This window comes from Parasteatoda tepidariorum, chromosome 11 (genome assembly GCF_982258835.1).
Source record: "Parasteatoda tepidariorum strain Cologne lab strain chromosome 11, Ptep-v5.0, whole genome shotgun sequence".
NCBI classification, from domain to species: Eukaryota; Metazoa; Arthropoda; class Arachnida; order Araneae; family Theridiidae; genus Parasteatoda; species Parasteatoda tepidariorum.
In genome coordinates this window covers 80,639,954-80,657,960 of record NC_141765.1, presented here as the reverse complement: position 1 = coordinate 80,657,960, position 18,007 = coordinate 80,639,954, and the positions used below count along the sequence as shown (strand labels likewise).

The window sequence follows — 18,007 nt, the reverse complement described above, 5'->3', positions numbered from 1 at the left end:
TTATTTTCAATTGCTGTAACTTCTTTTTGCCATTTTTGTTTCCATCTCTTTGATTACCTCCTTAATTTTGCATTTTTATTGCATTTCTTCATTATAGAACTAAACTTATGGTATGTCTATTCATGACGTCATTTATGCTCTTTCCATATAGTGTGGCTCTATAAATATGTCTTTAAATTAGAAATTTTAAACAAAACTTTGGAGGCAAGTTGATAGGATCTTATATCTTCCTTAAGATGTTTATAAATATAGCTAATATCTACAATGTTTCAAAGAAACATTTTTGTTATAACTCCTGCATATATACCCAATACACTTCAAAAACTATTTAATTATATAAGTTATTATAAGTGTTTTTAACTACTCCACAATACAAAACACAAGCATAAGATTTAAAACTCAAGTTTACAAACATAATTAGAAGAAAAACAATGCAAATATTAACTAAATTCAAAAATAAAAAATTCATAATTGAGAAACACTAATCAAAGGATTAAGATTTTAAAACTGTCATAACTGTCATTAGAAGCATTAAAGATTTTAAAACTGTCATTGAACAGCCGACCCAATTTTGGGTTTACGACTACTAATGTTCAAATCTGTAGCCTTGTAATTTTGAACCAATACAGAAGACAAGTAAACTCCTGGATCTGTACCCCCAGACGTATGATTTTTTATGGGAACATGGAAGACTTAGTGACTAATTTTTCAAAAGCAGAGATTGATCTAGGCAAAAATTGTGGCCATTTTGAGGCCCCTTCACAAAATTCAAATTCTAAACAATGGCCCTTTCACAAAATTGTTTGCAAAAGTGGTCCCTTCCAAAAAGTAAGTTCAAATATGAAACACGATATCGAAAACATGCTTTACGGTTTGGTTTCACACAATTTTAAAATTAGTCATTGCAAGTTGTTACCAAGCCATTTAAAGAAACCAAATATCGAATTACGTATTCATGTGATTTGAAAACTACTCATCTTTATTCGTATTCTTGCAATTTAAAATAACACATTGTGATTCAAATTAACCCGATTTAAAAATCAGATGTGGTAATTAGTATTCACGCATTTGAAAATCTAAAATCCAGACTTGACATTCCCTCATTTTTAAAATCCAATATCCCGATTTGTATTCATGCGAATTTAAAACCAAACAAAATGCTTTGTATTCGCATGATTGCGATTTGTTTCTAAATGATTTAAAGAAATTAAAAATTGTAATTCAGATTTACGTCATTTAAAAGTTACTCACTGCGATTGACATTCTTGCAACTTAAAATTACCCATTAAAAATTCAAATTAACATGATTTAAAAATCAAATGGCATGTTTCATATTCATAAAATTTAAAAATCAAAAACCCCAATTCATATTCTCGCATTCTTAAAATCCGAAATCATGAATCGTAATCACATGATCTAAAAAATCAAACACCGCATTTCATATTTGCATGTATTTTTGCATGTCGATTCTTATTCAGATGGTTTAAAAAACTGTCTTTTATCAAACAATTAGTTATAAACATTTTGGAGTAAATTTACAAAATTTAGTTGCACTTCTTAAAATGTAAATGTTCATGTTTGGGCAGTTTTTGATTGATATTCTTTAATCAAAGCTCATTAAACAGAATAATAAAACAAATGAGAAGTGAGGAGCTTACAGAACATTTGACTTTGGTTTTTAAAAACTTCTTGATGTATGTATGTTATATCCTGCAGAAAAGTAATTACCTCCAAATCAATATTTGACAATACATTATAAACACTATTTTTTAACAAGGCATTGTAAAAAATATAGAAAAATAGCTTTTTTGGTATTTAAGGGGGAAAAAACACAATAAAATTGTATTTTTATATTAGTTTATCATTTTTAGATCATTGTACCAAAATTTCGAATTGATTTTCGTAAAAATGCAAAAGTTGTTGCATAAAATGTCAAGCATGATACAGGACATGCTGTGACATGCATGAACAAGTGAACTTGTGAGCTCAGGTGATTAATAGATTTGCTCACTCTATGAAAACATTTTAGTGAAATATTGTTATTTTAACTATTTTATTGAAATAATTTGCTTACATTATGCAAGAAAAAGAAATAATAGTACTTTCTATATGAATAATTGAAATTGCAACCTATTTAGCTGTAAAAATTTTTAATGAGGGTTGCAAAATGTTATTGACAGTTTCGGAACCATTAGGAGTAAATGTAGGTCCAGCAGCAAAAGAAAATATGCTCAAAATAAAGATGAGTGCAGAATTTTGGACAACTTAACTTGAGACTGCTGAAAATGATGGAGAAGAAGCAAACCTGATATTGATGCATTCTAGTTAGTTGCAAAATTATATATATTGGCCATAAACCTTTGAACACAATTAACTTGAAACTATTTTTCTCTTACTTGCTGCATCTCTAACTTGTGCAATTTTCAGCCGATTTACTTTAAATTTTTACACAATGCTCACAATAAATAAATTTTTAGTTGAACATAGGGATTTTTTAATTGAGTTGACTGGTATTGAGTAAATCCATGAAAAGGTAACTTATTTTAAACAATCTTTTAAATTTTTTCAAAACACCACCATTTTGACATTTTGTGAAAAACAATAAAAACTACATTCAGGTAGTTAAACAAAAATCAAAACAGAATCAAATTTGGATGACTTTTTTTCAAATTATAAGTCAATAGAAAACATTCAAATGCAGAAACTTTCAATATAAACCAACTATAATTTAAAATAAGTACAGTAATGACAATCTTAAAGTTACAACACGATAAAAAGATAAAGTAACAAAATAAAACATACCTTTGAAGAGCGGCATCGATTCATAAGCTCAATATATTGATTTCGCCCAATTCCTAACAGACGAAGGCCTGAGAAACAAACAGAATTCAGAATGGGAGAAAATATAAAAAACAAATACTGCACTGCTTCTACAAATAAAAGTTTAACAGTTAAGAAAAGAATAATGTATATATATACAGTGGAACCCTGATTTTACGTTTCCTGTTGGACTAGCATTAAAGAAATGCATAATAACTTAGAGTCGGGGTAAAAAAGAAATTTAAGCATATTTTTAAAAAATTGACACTTATAAGATGAACTAAAAAAAATGTGTATACTTTACATATTTTTTGTTTTTAGATAATATTTCAACAATATCACTCTTAATAATTACTATTGTTAGCAAATTTGCTTTAAGGTTCACATTCGCAAATGTTTTAGAGCTTCTATGCTTCAAACTCTAGATCAGTTGTAAGTGCATCTTCTGATTTTTTGCTCATCTTCATCGTTTTCCTCACTAGTATTGGGAGCAGGTATTAAATCAAATGTTGAAGGAATTGAAAAGTAATAATATGTGTGTTGCAGTTGATATATGAGTCATCTACTTCTAAGAACTTCAGAAATATCATTTCATTATGAAGGGTGTATGTTCCCTTTTGGAAACCGAAGAACAATTAAAGCCAAGAATCTTTATTGAACCCATTTGTAATGCGTTTGAGTCGACACTGTCTAAGGCTGTGGAATTTACATTCAGAGCCTCCAGATCATTTATTTTTGCCTTAGAAGCATCTTGCAGGTCATGAAAATCAAGAAAAAGACACAATTACCTAACGAATTGTTTAGTGTAACATTCTTTAAATGATTGGTAATTACAAGATTTAATGGTTGAAGTTAGATGGAAAAAATTCCACTCACAAATTTTATAATTTAAGCTCCTATACTTCCTTTCATCTATCACAGACAAAAGGACAGTGAGATAGAATAGAAAGAATCTCATAAAAACTACAAAAAGCTAATGAACAAGTTTTTTTTTAAAGAAAAGATGAAGAAAAGAAAAGCATACAAGACGGAGAGTGTAAAACCAGGATTTTAATGTATACATATATAAAATTTTTAAAAATTTATATTAAAATCATTTTTTAGAGAAATGTTTTGCAAATTTCAAGAATTTTTTACAGTTAAGTTTTAATATTTGCACAATGTATATCATACTTTCAAGATAAAAAATGGTGTTCTTTTGTTTTTAATCATTATAAAATAAAAATTAGTTTTTAAGTTAAAATATTTCAAGATATTTATATAATACAATAACAAATTTCCCTAAATTCAGTTTCTTTTTATCATAAATATATAATAGTAAATATCAAAATTTTTAACATAAAAAAGGGTGTTTTTGGTCAAAATAATTCATAATGAACTTTAATTTAATCGTAGGAATTAAAAGAAATACAGATAGGTAGGAAACAATAATCATTAGGAGCCGAGATGGCACAGTGATTATGGCATTTAGCTGCCACAGTTTTAACCCTGATGGCACCTAAAGACTTATCTAGCTTCAGACTAATGAATAACAACAATTGATGGAATAAGTAGAAATAAATGCATTGATAATATACATAGAAATAATGAGAGGCATCATCCTAAGATGCCAATCATATCAAATCATTGAACCTTAACTTTCATGACCCCCTTGGCCAACAACTAGCTCCAGTAAGAGTACTTCATTTCTTTCTAATTAAATTATAACAAATTATGTAGTGTAATTTTATACCTCAAAAACTCATTTTATAAAAAAATAATAAAAGAAAAAAGAAGAGGTAATATATAATAAGATATATAAATAAGATTAGGAACAAAAAAGCAAAAAGAGGTATAAGGAAAATTTTTTATTTTAAATGGAAAATTGAGTTTAAACAAATATTAATTAAACTATAAACCATATTTTGCTTTATTTAAATTTCAAAAAGTCGCTATGTTAAAAAAATTACAGCTTGAAAAATACACATGTATTGGGTAACACATATAATTCATTTTTTTTAACAAATAACATTTTTATTCAATTATTTTACTAATTATCAAACCCAAATTTAATTGTGCTATGTGATATTTGTCAACAATATTTATCATATTTCCTCTCAATTTATTCTTAAAAAAATTTATATGAAACTTCATATAACAGTTTTTAAAATATTTACGTTGTAAAACATAAGCCTAAAGTATGTAAATATTGATATTGAATGAAAGCCATTCATTTTAAAAATTGAAACATTTAAAAAACGGGTACTACATTTTTTTTTTAAAAAATTCTAGAGCAAATGGTAAAATTGAATTATGAAATTTTTACGAAAGCATTAAATTTTTTACCAAGATTTAAGAGAAAAATAAGATATTTATTTAAATGATCTTTCATGGGATCACTATTTGTCCTGGATTTGACATATGGCATCCTTTGTATCTTCAATATTCATATGCCTGTTCAATACCAAACTGTTTAAATTTCAGGGGAAAACAATCAGAACAGGAAATAAGTATCTTTATTATTATAAAAAATAATTCTCATCCAAATTATGCAATCATAATGAATTTAAAATACAAAATAGAATTTTAAACAGTAAGATTGTTCTAACTAAAACATAATCTCTAATGAATCCTAACACTACAATAACATATTTATATAAAGAAACTACTAAAAATAATAAAGAAATCAATAACAATTCACTTCGTTTAGACATTAACAAAGATTCATGCTTGTACTTACAATCAGTGGCAGTAAAATTTGGAAGAGAATCATAACTTCTTTCTTGTTCCATTAAATCCTAAAGTAAAATATTAAATAAGATACAAATCTTAATATTAATGCATGCTTGAAAATAACATTAAAACAAACATTACTTGCATCATGGCAATGTAGTATTGAAAAGGAGTAATACGCATTCCAGTAACTACAAAATCAGATAGATGGTAAGGATAGAGCATTAAATGCTCTCGGCTGTACTGCAACAGTTCTTCATAATAAGCACGTTCATCTTTCTTCACAGCTTTCACTGAAATTAATCATTTCATTTAATAAAACATTAAAAACCGACTATTCCAGAAATATCAAAGTTTTATTTAACACCATGAGATAAGCTTCAGTTTAATTTATTTCGTATATTTGAGAATACTCAATTACTTCTTATAGCATTGTACAGATTTTGCTCAGTTTCACACTTTTTTTTTTACCAATTTTACAGAATTGAAAAAAAAACTATTTTTAAGGCTTATTTAAAAACAAAGGTTACATAATATTTTGCACCTTAAGTTAAAACAGGATACATAGCCAAATTTTTCAACAAAAAAAATGTTTAAGCACTCAAAATATATTTTCAAGCACTTAAAATATCATATTTAGGATATGCACACTAATAAGAAAAAAAATTCATATTGTTAACAGTTTTTCATATATATATTAACAAAATACAAAATAATTTACAAAGACTTTACATGATCATGATAAAGTAACTAATTTCTGACAAAGAACTCTTTTCTTTATATTAGCCATCATAAAAACAATTTATGCACAATTTTAAATGAATTTAATATTGAGTGTCATTCTGTTTTTTAAATTGATATATACTATAAATAATTATGTAAAAAATTCATTCAAAAGTATAATTAATTTAACTATCATTTAAATAGGTTATTGAGTGCATTTTTTTATGTTTAAATTAAAGTTACTTATAAAAGCATATTCAACAAAACATTATCAAGATTAATATTATTGATCATACCAAATTTATAAAGATATGTAAAGATTTGAACAAACTATGAAAACTTTAATAAATTCATATTACAATTGTAAATTAGTAAATGGCCCCTAATAAATTTTTATTAAAATTTGTTACTTGGTTCAGTATTTCTTTAATGTAATGATTAAAAAAATTTAAATAATTTTGAAATGTAAATACAATGAGGACTGAGGGTAAATATTTTTGTCAGAAGGAAATTATTATATGGTCTCTACACTAATAATATTTAACAAATCTGAGATAATTTTTTTAAAATAAAATCATTAAGAGATGGATTAAAGTTTTTTGAATGACAAATCTGAATAACATTAGATTTTTTGCAGCATTTAATATAGTTAAAGTCTCACGCTTCATACTTTTTTAAAATCTTGCCTCTAAATATTATTGAGTTTCTTCATATAACAACTTAAGAGTACTGGAAAATTTAAAAATAATAATACATGAGAACACAAAAATCCTTCCCACTAAATCCACTTCAGTATATGCACATACGACACACAAGTATTTTATCAAGCATGTCAAATGATTGACGCTTCATACGCTAAGGACCAATGGTATGCCGAAATGGATTGTGGTTGAGTGAAAACGTTGAATAGAACAATGTGAAAACCATGCTTTTTGTATAATTTGTGGCGAAAACCGAGACGGTTAAGAAAAAATATCTCATTTTGGAAAAGGGAGAATTAAGCACTTTTTCTAAACACTCAACAAAATAAGCACCATTAAAAGCTATTAAAAAACAGTTCAAAATAAGCACATTTAAGCACTTTTAAAAAAAGCTATGCACCATGTTAAAAGCAACTAAATCATTTAAAAATATTTAAAAAAAAACTTTTTTAAGAATTAATTAATATTATTTTAAATAAACAATTCAATAATATACTCTTTTGTTTCATAAATATATTAACATGATAAAAAAGACTAATAAGTGAATAAGCGATAAAAAAAAATAATAATCTCTCTTCTAAAGCAGTATTTCTCGGTCTCTTCTTCTCAGTGCAAACCCTTGCCTAAAAATTGAATTAATTGTAATAGATAATAAAATACAGTACAAAGTCCTCTAGCCAGACATATTTGCAAGAAACATCTACTTTCTAAGCATTTTTTAAGAATCAAAATTAACAAATCTCTTTTCCTTTTTTGTAAAAAAATAATAATTTTTTTAGGTTTGTAGTCTCTTAATAAAAATTTTTCTTTTCTTTTTTTTTTTTTTTAATTTTCTCTAGAAGTATTCAGGATAGCTAAATATTTACATTACTTTAAGGAGTGGTTAAAAAGACTAGAGTTGTTAAATAAAGACAAACTTCAGTAGGAGAATAAATTATGAATATTAATGAAGCTGAATATTATTAATGTTTGAAAGAAACACCGGCAGAGGCTTTAGTTTAGGTTTTAAATGTTTTCATTGAAAAATCTACTTTATTTTGCTAAACATTTTTTAATTAAACAGGAAATTTCTATTTTGAAGCTTGTTTTTAAATGTTAATGTTATTGTAATGTGCTTGTTTTAATGTTATTTGTGACTTTTATTTTATCATATTAAACATATTTCAGTTGTATTAATGAAATTTAACTAATAACAAAATGGTATTTTATACAAATTGATGTTAATTTACATTTATTTATTACTTTTATATTGAATAACACATCTTTTGATTTTTGTTTACTTTAAAGACCAGAAAAATCATGATCCAGGCTTGCCGAAATCCCAACAATCCTGGATACAGGTATTCCAATTGTAATAAAGTTTAGTAACACATTTATTTTCCATGCTGCAATATAGTTCACAACAAGAAATGAAAATATAATTGTAAATCTTTGTACAGACATAGTAAAATAAAAATGGATAAAAAATCAATTCAATAAACCAACTGTTCCTCTGTAAAAGATACCGTATTTTTCGGCGAAAGTGCCATGGCGCTATCGAAAAAAGGTCGACGAAATTTATTTTTAGTAGCAAAAACATTTATGAAGGAAAATTAATTAAGATTAAATAATTTTCTGACAGAAAGACTATTAAAAAAAATTATATAAATAAAAAATAAAACGAAATAAAATAAACTAAATAAAAAAATATAACGAAGTCGACAAAACATATGCCCACATCGCGATCTGCAGCAGAACAATCGCCAATTCTTAATTCTAAGGAAATAAATAAACGAAATAATTTTAAAAAAACATTGTATAAGGAGACCAATTTAAAAGGTATGCATCTTGTATCCAACCCCAGCTTAAAGAAAGATCACAATCTAGAAATCCACTTAGCACCTAGGCAATCGTAATTGGAACAGATAAGGAAGTATCCCTGTTTCTTTTACCCAACCCCTTTAAAAAATTACTGATCAATTCCTCCTAAACAGCTCAAGTAGAAATAACAAGCGGAGAAGGTGGGGTACGTCTCTCTTTTAACATTTTCCTCTCCTCTCTTTCTAAGCTGAGTCATATTGTGTTTTTTCCACTGAAAGCAAGGGCATTCTACCCATTAAAATTCTACCCCCAAAGATTGTGAAAGTGAAACTCATTTCCGCTTCGTTTAATCTTGAGAATTTTTTGGGTGTATGCTTAGTTATTTCTTATTTTTGTTATTATTAGTTATTTTGTTATTAGTTATTATTAGTTGTTTCGTTGTTATTAGTTTTTCCTCAAATTGTTAGCTGTAATAAACTTCTAAATCTTTTTTTATTTTAATAAATTTTTAGCTTAAAATTTCTCATTTTATTTTTCTTATTACATGGTTTTACTGATTTATGTAATCAGTTGCAACAATAATTCTTCCACTAAATATGGTTGAATTATTTTTTTATAATCGAAGAATAATTTACTTTCCTAAAATTTAAGATTTTGCAACCTTTTTCTCTCAAAGTCCCACTCTCCCAAAGCAAGGTTTTATTGGTGCCACTGAGCACAAAAATATTTTTTTGCTGCTAATTATTTGCTCTTCTGAAGTAAAACATGACACCTTTATTTTTTGGTGCAGTGCCAACTGGTAATATCTATATTTTATATCGTTTTGATGCTCTTTTATTTGGTAAAAAAGACAACTTTTTTCACGTAAACTCTTTGTTATTGCATTTTAGGCTATTCTCTCCCACCCACCCCACCCCCCAATAATTTAAAAATTACATTATTTTATGTATTTGAAAATATTTTACTGTACTTCACATAATTTTCAGACCATTTAAAGGGATTATTTATTTATTATACATGCTTATTCCAAATTAACCCGTATCAACAATTATCGTTCAGTCTTGCCTAAACAATCAGTCTACGGCCATAAGTGAGCGGACCTGTTAACGGATTTTTTGTCTTTTTTTTATAATTTAGAAATTAAAACTTTACTTTATGAAATGTATAATATTTTTTTTATCATACCAATATTCTAAATGGTAATTTAAAGGTCTCTTCTATAAGGATACTGATATGCATGGTGTAGCGCCTCTACGACACCTATGATAACTTTTTTTAATTTTTCGTTTTTATCAATGTGCGGCGCTTGCGACGATGCACCGATTCCACCAGAAAATACGGTACATTCAATTGGAAAAATCTCTTCATGGATATTTGTGGCTATCTGATGGAAGAAAGAAGTTAGAAGTTTAACACAATGTCTGTCAGCTCCAGCCTTAGTTCAAGTTCTACACCTATCTTTCAGATAAATTTATGTCAAATGCTTAGATCATGTAATGGAAAAAATAACAAAATGTTAATGAATGGAAGAAAAGTATTATTAATGAACCAAAAGTCAACAAAAAATGTTCTTTAGAAACAGGTTTTGAGAACTATTTTGTTTTTCCTTTTTTCAATAGACAGGTCTCTAAACTTTTTATCTGTTTTATGTGCCTCAATATCACCATCTGTTAGATAAGATATTTTTTAAAGTGTCCTAGGCACTTTTAGCCCATACAATAAATCATGATGAGCATCGTAGAGATGGAATTTGAATAGCACCAGAGGAAAAGCAGGCAAGAGTACTTAGCACACATGATGACCCAGCAAAGCCACCGGCGGGCCACTACACGTTAGAGTACCACAAGCTTTGGTAGCACAAATCTTTAAGACGTCCAGAAACTGGCTGACAGTCAAAAGCATCAAAAAGAATCATTTGTGTGTTTGTAAGAAACAATGCCAAGCAACTGAATTTTTCACCCAGGACATTGACTAGCTCTTTCTTTAAATTTTTAAATTTCCTTTTGAACTCAACTTGGAGTAGGATTCCACTTTTCAAAATATTATGTCTTATGTCTATGCCTAGTTCAGCCAGGGAAAACTTTTCTTGAATCCTCTTTCCAGTAGAACCCTGTGTAGTTTTCTGTCATGCTAGAATCACGTGTTCTTTCAGCCTGTCAATCATCACAAGGCATTTATGCCTTGTAATGACAAATTTAATTTACGAAAATTGCCAACTAAGCATGCAAGTGCAACCCAAGAATATTGAACATACAAGAAAACAAATGATCAATGTAAATAAATTAATATTTTTGAACCAGTAGTAGGGTAGTAAATATAGGAATGCAAATTTATTATTTTTCTTCAATTTTTTATGTTAGCCACTTTAAAATTCTGCCATTACATAAATGTATTTTCGACATTCACTTTATACACTTCAAAAACCAAAAGGGTTGAACAACTGGTTAGGAAATAATATCCTAGAAATTGTTGAGTTATGAAAAAGGAAGAGAAAGAAAACCTCCTCATTACTCATCTTCAAATAAAAATGTATTTCTACTTACCAAGATTACTTCTGAAGCGAAGTTGATTTCTAATACTGAATTTAATAATTTGTTTTTCATATGCTTTTTGTGAATCACCCAGAACCTATAAAGAAAGAAAACAGCTTCAGTTACAAATAATTTCAAATTAAAAAGAAAAGAATCTAAAAAGAAAGTTCTTGAAAAATATAGACTCGTCTTATCACATTATAATTTACTCAGTTATAATGAACAACTTAACGTCTTGAAGACAATCGAAAAAATTTATAGCCTTTCACAATCATTACCAAATTGCAGGATTTTTTCTTTTATTTATTTATTTTTACAATCCTTTATTTTTCTCAAGTAAGTAATGTCCCACAATGAAAAAACAATTCAGTTTTTAAAATCAGTTATATATTTTATTTAAATCAAATAACTATAGGATTTTTCTTAATTGAATGGACATCAAACATATTATGGACAGTTTCAAAAAAATCTTTAATTACTGCGATACTTTTCTATTTAAAAAAAAAAAGTTCGAATTTATGGATATCACCTGCTTTTGCATAAAACCTTAAAGCACCTATTGTGTATTACTTTCAAAAAGAAAAAATATATCGCAAGTTCTTTATTTAAGAATTAAAATGACTCAGAATAGATGTTACAATATGGTTATTTGAGTCAATTCAAAAATCCTCTTTTAAATTATCTATGTTGCACTACTACCAAAAACAAAACTAATTGTTTGAAATTTTTTAACACTATGGTCGCCAACATGAATGATGATACAAATTAGTTTTATACCTCTTTAAATATGGGGAACACTTAGATCTACTACAGCTTATTTAAAAAGTCCTTACTAGGGATGAGCTTGGGTTTGGATATCTGAGCCAGCCTGATGAATTTTAATCCCAACCTGAGATAAATAGGATTACTTAGTGACCAAGCCAAGATATTCATCAAATGAAGGCCAAATGAGGTGAGGTTTGCTAAAATTTAGAGCAACCAGAAATTATTTAGTTCATTAAATTTCAAAATTGGAACAATGTGATATTTTGTATTTCTTAAATTTTCATATTAAAAGAAAAAAATTCAAAATAGCTAAAATTAGGTTCCCAAATGTTACAAATTATTTGATTTATAATAACTTACATTTGTAATTATAATTGGTTGTTCTCACTCCTTTAAATTTAAGCATATTTCATAGTGAGAAATTTAAAAAGCAGCTAATAATTACTGGTTTTATTTTCAATGAAACTGAAACAACTGCATAACTCTAATAAATTATACTTTTATTTTTAAAATATTGCAACAGCTTTAGTTTAGCGCAAAGTTTTTACAGTTATACAATTGTAACAATTTATAATGTCTCTCCTGAAAATGAAGCTGTAAAGCAAAATTTTTAAAAAAGAAAATTATTCAAATGCAATATCGTAGTGTATCTACCACTACAAAATAAAATTCCAATTCACTAGTATATAAAACATGTTAACTCGATTCTATGTTGGGGTATCTTTTCACAGATGAAGGTTGACATTGCCGTTAGGGGCCGTTCAAAAAGTATGTACACAAAAATGGAGAAATTTCAAACCCCTCCCCCCCTTCGTACATTACCGTACATAAGGTCTTACTCCCCCCCCCCTTAGAGTATGTACATTTTATTAGTCTACCCCCCTTTTTCATAAAAATTAAAATAATTATGTTTTAAATAAAATTAAATATTTACTTAAGGAGTGTGTAGGATAAAGTCAAATTTAAACTTGGTGTATGTTTATAAAGTACGTACTTTGTATAATACCTCCCCCCCTCCCCATCGTACAAAACCGTACATAATAGCAAATCCCCTCCCCCCCTTCGGGATGTACGTACTTTTTGAACGGCCCCTTAACCACTATCCCCACATTGGTGACGTGGATGTGTTATGAACACGCATACCTTGGCAGAAACTCCCACTACGATTTAAACACACCTACTTTGATAGATTTTCCACATTGAACAGTTGACTTGCTACTTGTGACTGCGATTTTGTCCACCTCACGCTGTTGCTTCTCAGTCTCGATCACACACAACGTATACACTCGATTGCTAAAAGGCTACACAGGAGTGCCCATAACCGTGAACTTATTACAGCTCGCATGATCAGCACTCGAAATGTACGGTGATCTTTATACAGCTCTCACGACTTCGCACAAAAACAGCAATGAATCAACTAGTGGTAACCCCTCATAGAATTCTATCACAGATATAATTCTGGTGGAGGAGTACTTTAGTGTATCTACCACTACACAAAAAATAATCCCAATTCACTAGTATATAAAACATGTTAACTCGCTTCTATGTTGGGGTACCTTTTCCTAGATGAAAGTTGACTCTGTCGTTAACTATTATCCCCACAAATCTAAAAACAGATTATATGTCTACACCAGTGTTTCCCAAAGTGTGGTATGGGGGTACGGGAACAGTTTAGCGGGGGTACGCGTTCTTGCAACATACGAAAACTTCAAATGATTTTATTTAAAAACAAAGCCAACCATGAAAATTTACAATTACGTATTTTTCTATTGGCTATTTTATGCAGAGTTAACACTTAATAATTAGTGGTGTCAACAGCCAGTTGTGATTTTTATTTTTTGTGCAATTTTTTTACAGTAAAAAATACATTCATTTTTTTATTAGTGGTACACAGCATTACGAAAAATTTATAAAGGGTACACAAAAGTAATAAGTTTGAGAAATACTGGCCTACACAATGTGAAATTACAAACCTAAATATTCCCACTACAAAACTGTTTCTTCTCAGCACAAATAAAAGACTATATTGATAAATAGTAAATAGCTTTTTTTAAAAATTGAGAGCTTTGTTTATAATATATATATATATATATATATATATATATACAGTGGAACCCGCTTAAAAAGTTCCCTTTTAAGAAGTTTTCCCGCGTAAGAAGTTATTTTTTAAAAAAACCAATTACCATAATGTTAAATTTACTTTTATAAGAAGTTTTTTTCCCGTTTAAGAAGTTTCCACTCCTAATTTCAATTTTTTAAAATTTTATTTAAAATGTCTTATTTAGTTTTAACTTGCCCTTACAAACACATGTATGGGTACTGACCACTGACCTTCATCACTCCTTTGTTACAAAGAAAGGTGACTTATCAGGAACAGGTGTGAGCAAAGGAATGTGAACCTATAGATGAACTATGAAACTGATAAGAATGTAGGGAATAGCTTTGTCATTGTGTCCACCTTAAATGAATAGCCTGGTGATTCACGAACTTCACTGCTGTCCACACCCATTCAATAACTGAAGAGAAAGATACATCTAAACATTTAGCAGCATTTCGTTGAAAATTTTCTTAGTGTAGGCGCTTATGTTATCTTAAAAATCATCGTAAAAAGTTTGATTTTTGTGGAAAATGTCCTGTAAAGGCATTAAGCGTAAAGCTCTATCTATTGATGACAAAGTAAAAATTTTAAAAGCTGTTGACAGCTATCCTCAATTAACACGAGTTCAAATAGCAAAAAATTTAGATCTTCCTGTTACTACGTTAAATGGCATTATTGCTAAGAAAGACATCATCTTAAACTCTTCTTGTTCCGGTGCATCCCAGAAAGTAAAAAAAGTGAAGAAAGGAAAATACGAAAATATTGAAGAGAAACTGATGATATGGTTTAAACAAGCAAGATCCGCCAACATACCTGTCAACGGAACTCTTCTTAGAGGAAAAGCATTAGAGATTGCGGAGAAATTGAATGTTGATTTTACGCCTTCCAATGGATGGATTGATCGGATGAAAAAAAGAGCTGGTCTAGTTTATAAAACAATTAAAGGAGATTATAACAGCGTTGATTTACAAGAAGCTGAAGAATGGAAAGCTAAATTACCTGAAATTATTTCAGGGTATCAACCAAAGAACATTTTTAACATGGATGAATGTGGACTGTTTTTCAATCTTTTACCAGATAAAACTTTTGCCTTTAAAGGTGAACCCTGTCATGGCGGAAAAAAACAGTAAAGAACGTTTGACAATTTTAGTTGGGGCCAGTATGAATGGTATAGAAAAATTACCGATTTTAGTTATCGGTAAATCGAAAAAACCAAGATGCTTTCGAAATGTTAAGTCACTGCCTTGTGATTATGACAGTAATCAAAAATCCTGGATGACAATTAAAATTTTTGAAACGTATTTGAAAAAAATTAGACAGTAAGATGCGAAAAGAAAAACGAAACATCATAATCTTCGTAGACAACTGCGCTGCTCATTCAAAGGAGAATAAGTACACTAACATCAAGTTGCAGTTCTTACCACCAAATTCTACTTCTGTTTTACAACCAATGGATCAGGGAGTTATTAAGGTATTTAAGCAGTATTATAAAATGCGACTTGTGAAACGGATGCTGGAAGGACTTGAAAATACTGGAGAGCTAAAAAAAGTCAATACGTTAGAAGCGATTGAGTTAATTGTATCAGCATGGGAATTAATAACACCATCTGCCATTGCTAACTGTTTTCGGAAAGCTGGATTCTCTGACGGAGATACAACTGAAGAATATCTCTTAGAAGCTGAATATGAAATATCAGATGAAGACGAAGAAACAAACGTAAATTTTGTTAATGATTGGAAGTCATTCAAAAATAAACTTAATTTCACAGCATCGTTTGAAGAATATGTATCCGTTGACGACGAAATTTTACCTTGTGATATGCTGACATTAGAGGATATTTGTGATGTTACAAATGATACAGAAGAATTCAGTGAAACTGCAGAAGATATTGCTAAACCACCTAGCTTTTCTGATGCCAGGAAAGGGCTGGATACTTTTAGGAAATTTATTTACACTGTTGAAAATGTACCCCCGGAAATGTTTAAATTTTTACAGCAGTTGGACAATTTTCACTTAAAGGTAGGTGAGAAAAGACAAAAACAAACCACTTTACACGATTTTTTCTCACAGAAATCTAGTCAATTATTGTAACAACGTATATTACATTGTATGAAACAAAAAATAAAGAAGGCTACTTTGTTTTTATTTATTAGCAATTTTTTTTCTAAATGAATATTAAAATTCAATATTTATTTCATTAGGCTGAGAATTTAATATAAGTTACACAATTTCAAATTTTTTAGTTTTTTATTAATGTGTTTTTAAGTTTCACCGTTTAATAAGTTTTCCCGTTTAATAAGTCGTTTCTTTCCACTCCCTTGAAAAACTTCTTAAACGGGTTCTACTGTATATATATATATAAATACTTTAACACAGAAACAACGGCCTTATTTTAATTATAACTATTCAAACATCTATTCAATTTTATTATACCCATCAAAATAATATTTTACACTTAAAAGTAAAATTATGTTATATCTGCAATAAATATGTTCCATAAAATTTTTATCATTTAGAGAAGTTTCCTAATCGTGATCTGTCACACCAACTACAATCGCTAAGGCACCAAATGGATCTTTAACTTGCAATTATTTATTAAAAAAAAAACATGGAGATGTTTGCCCAGCGGTGGTGGTGAATTTTACCCTTCAAGTTAATCCCCTTGTGTGGTTTATTTTTTAATTTCTTGTAGACCACTGACAGGAAGTCGGTAACACTTGGTAATTATTCTGTTGCAGATCAGTATGGAAATCTTCTTTATCATTTTTAAGACAAACTATGAATTTTCTTTAATTTTAAATAATTTAATAATTAATTAAATTACCATGTCTCCTTAAAACTACCTTTTCAATTTTCTTAATTGTAATTATATGAAAGTGTAATTATGAAATGTATGAAAATGTAATTAAGGCACCCCTGAAAATCATAGATCAACAAAAAAAAAAAAAAAAAGAAATTATTACATGAAAAGAAAATGCTATTAAAAAGAAATAGTTATTCTGAAACATTTCAAGCTATGCTTTAATTTTATTTAGGGAGGCAAAATTGTCAATTTATCAATGAGAAACCAGACAAGTTAGCATATTAAATTTAAAAAATACAATTTTTATAAAATAAGAAGAAAAAAAGTAGCTTATAAAAGATGAAGAATCTGTAACCTGTTTAATAGAAGGTGGAAGTTTCGTCCACGGGCATTTCTGGCGTATGTATATTTCAACGTCTCCATTCATTTTCAAAAATGTTTTAAAACAAAAGAAAAATCATGATCAAACAATCTTACATGAATCCAAGGAATTAAATCGCCTTTAATAAAACTATTTATTTTGAAAATAAACTAAACAACATACAGACTGCTTAATATGCTTCCGTCAACCTATTTCTGTTTATCCACTTCCTTTTACATTTATCTAAAATAATATATAAGGGAGCAATTCACGCGCAGTTACAGTTGAAAAATCTAACGCACTGTCTTAAATGCCGGACTTTTACCAACCAATGGATGGACCCCTAAACTTGCAGCCTTCGAACAGAGACGGTGACGTCACTATTCCCCGGAGTTTATTCACTTGTGTCTGTGGGTACAACCGGCTGAGCAACTGCGCATGCGCAGGGCGAAATTTTTGGCGTGGCCATTGAGACAGAGGGAGTATGATTCCTCGTGTTTACATGAAGCACCATTTAGGGCCAAGATTTCGACTTTTGCCACACCCATACGTCACACCCGTTTATAGGGCAGACCCATTCATGCATCCATTCATTCATCCACAAATCGTAATTTTGACCTGAACCATAGAATGATCAATGTCCAATGCAGTACCAAAGGAAATTTTTATAGAGCAATTAGGGGGCCCACAAT

The 18,007-nt window shown here is 28.9% G+C and overlaps 1 protein-coding gene across 1 annotated transcript in view; it reads right to left on the bottom strand.

The window, feature by feature from the left end:
- LOC107455835 (protein FAM91A1) overlaps positions 1 to 17,623 on the bottom strand; it is a 71,555-nt gene extending 53,932 nt beyond the window's left edge. The window contains exons 1-5 of the mRNA XM_016073548.3: positions 17,310 to 17,623; positions 11,300 to 11,384; positions 5,674 to 5,825; positions 5,540 to 5,597; positions 2,803 to 2,870 (exon numbers count right to left, since the gene is read on the bottom strand). Of these exons, the coding sequence (XP_015929034.1) occupies positions 2,803 to 2,870; positions 5,540 to 5,597; positions 5,674 to 5,825; positions 11,300 to 11,384; positions 17,310 to 17,381 (435 nt within the window). The 5' untranslated portion in view covers positions 17,382 to 17,623. The remainder of the gene's footprint in view (positions 1 to 2,802; positions 2,871 to 5,539; positions 5,598 to 5,673; positions 5,826 to 11,299; positions 11,385 to 17,309) is intronic.
- Positions 17,624 to 18,007: the final 384 nt, after the last annotated feature.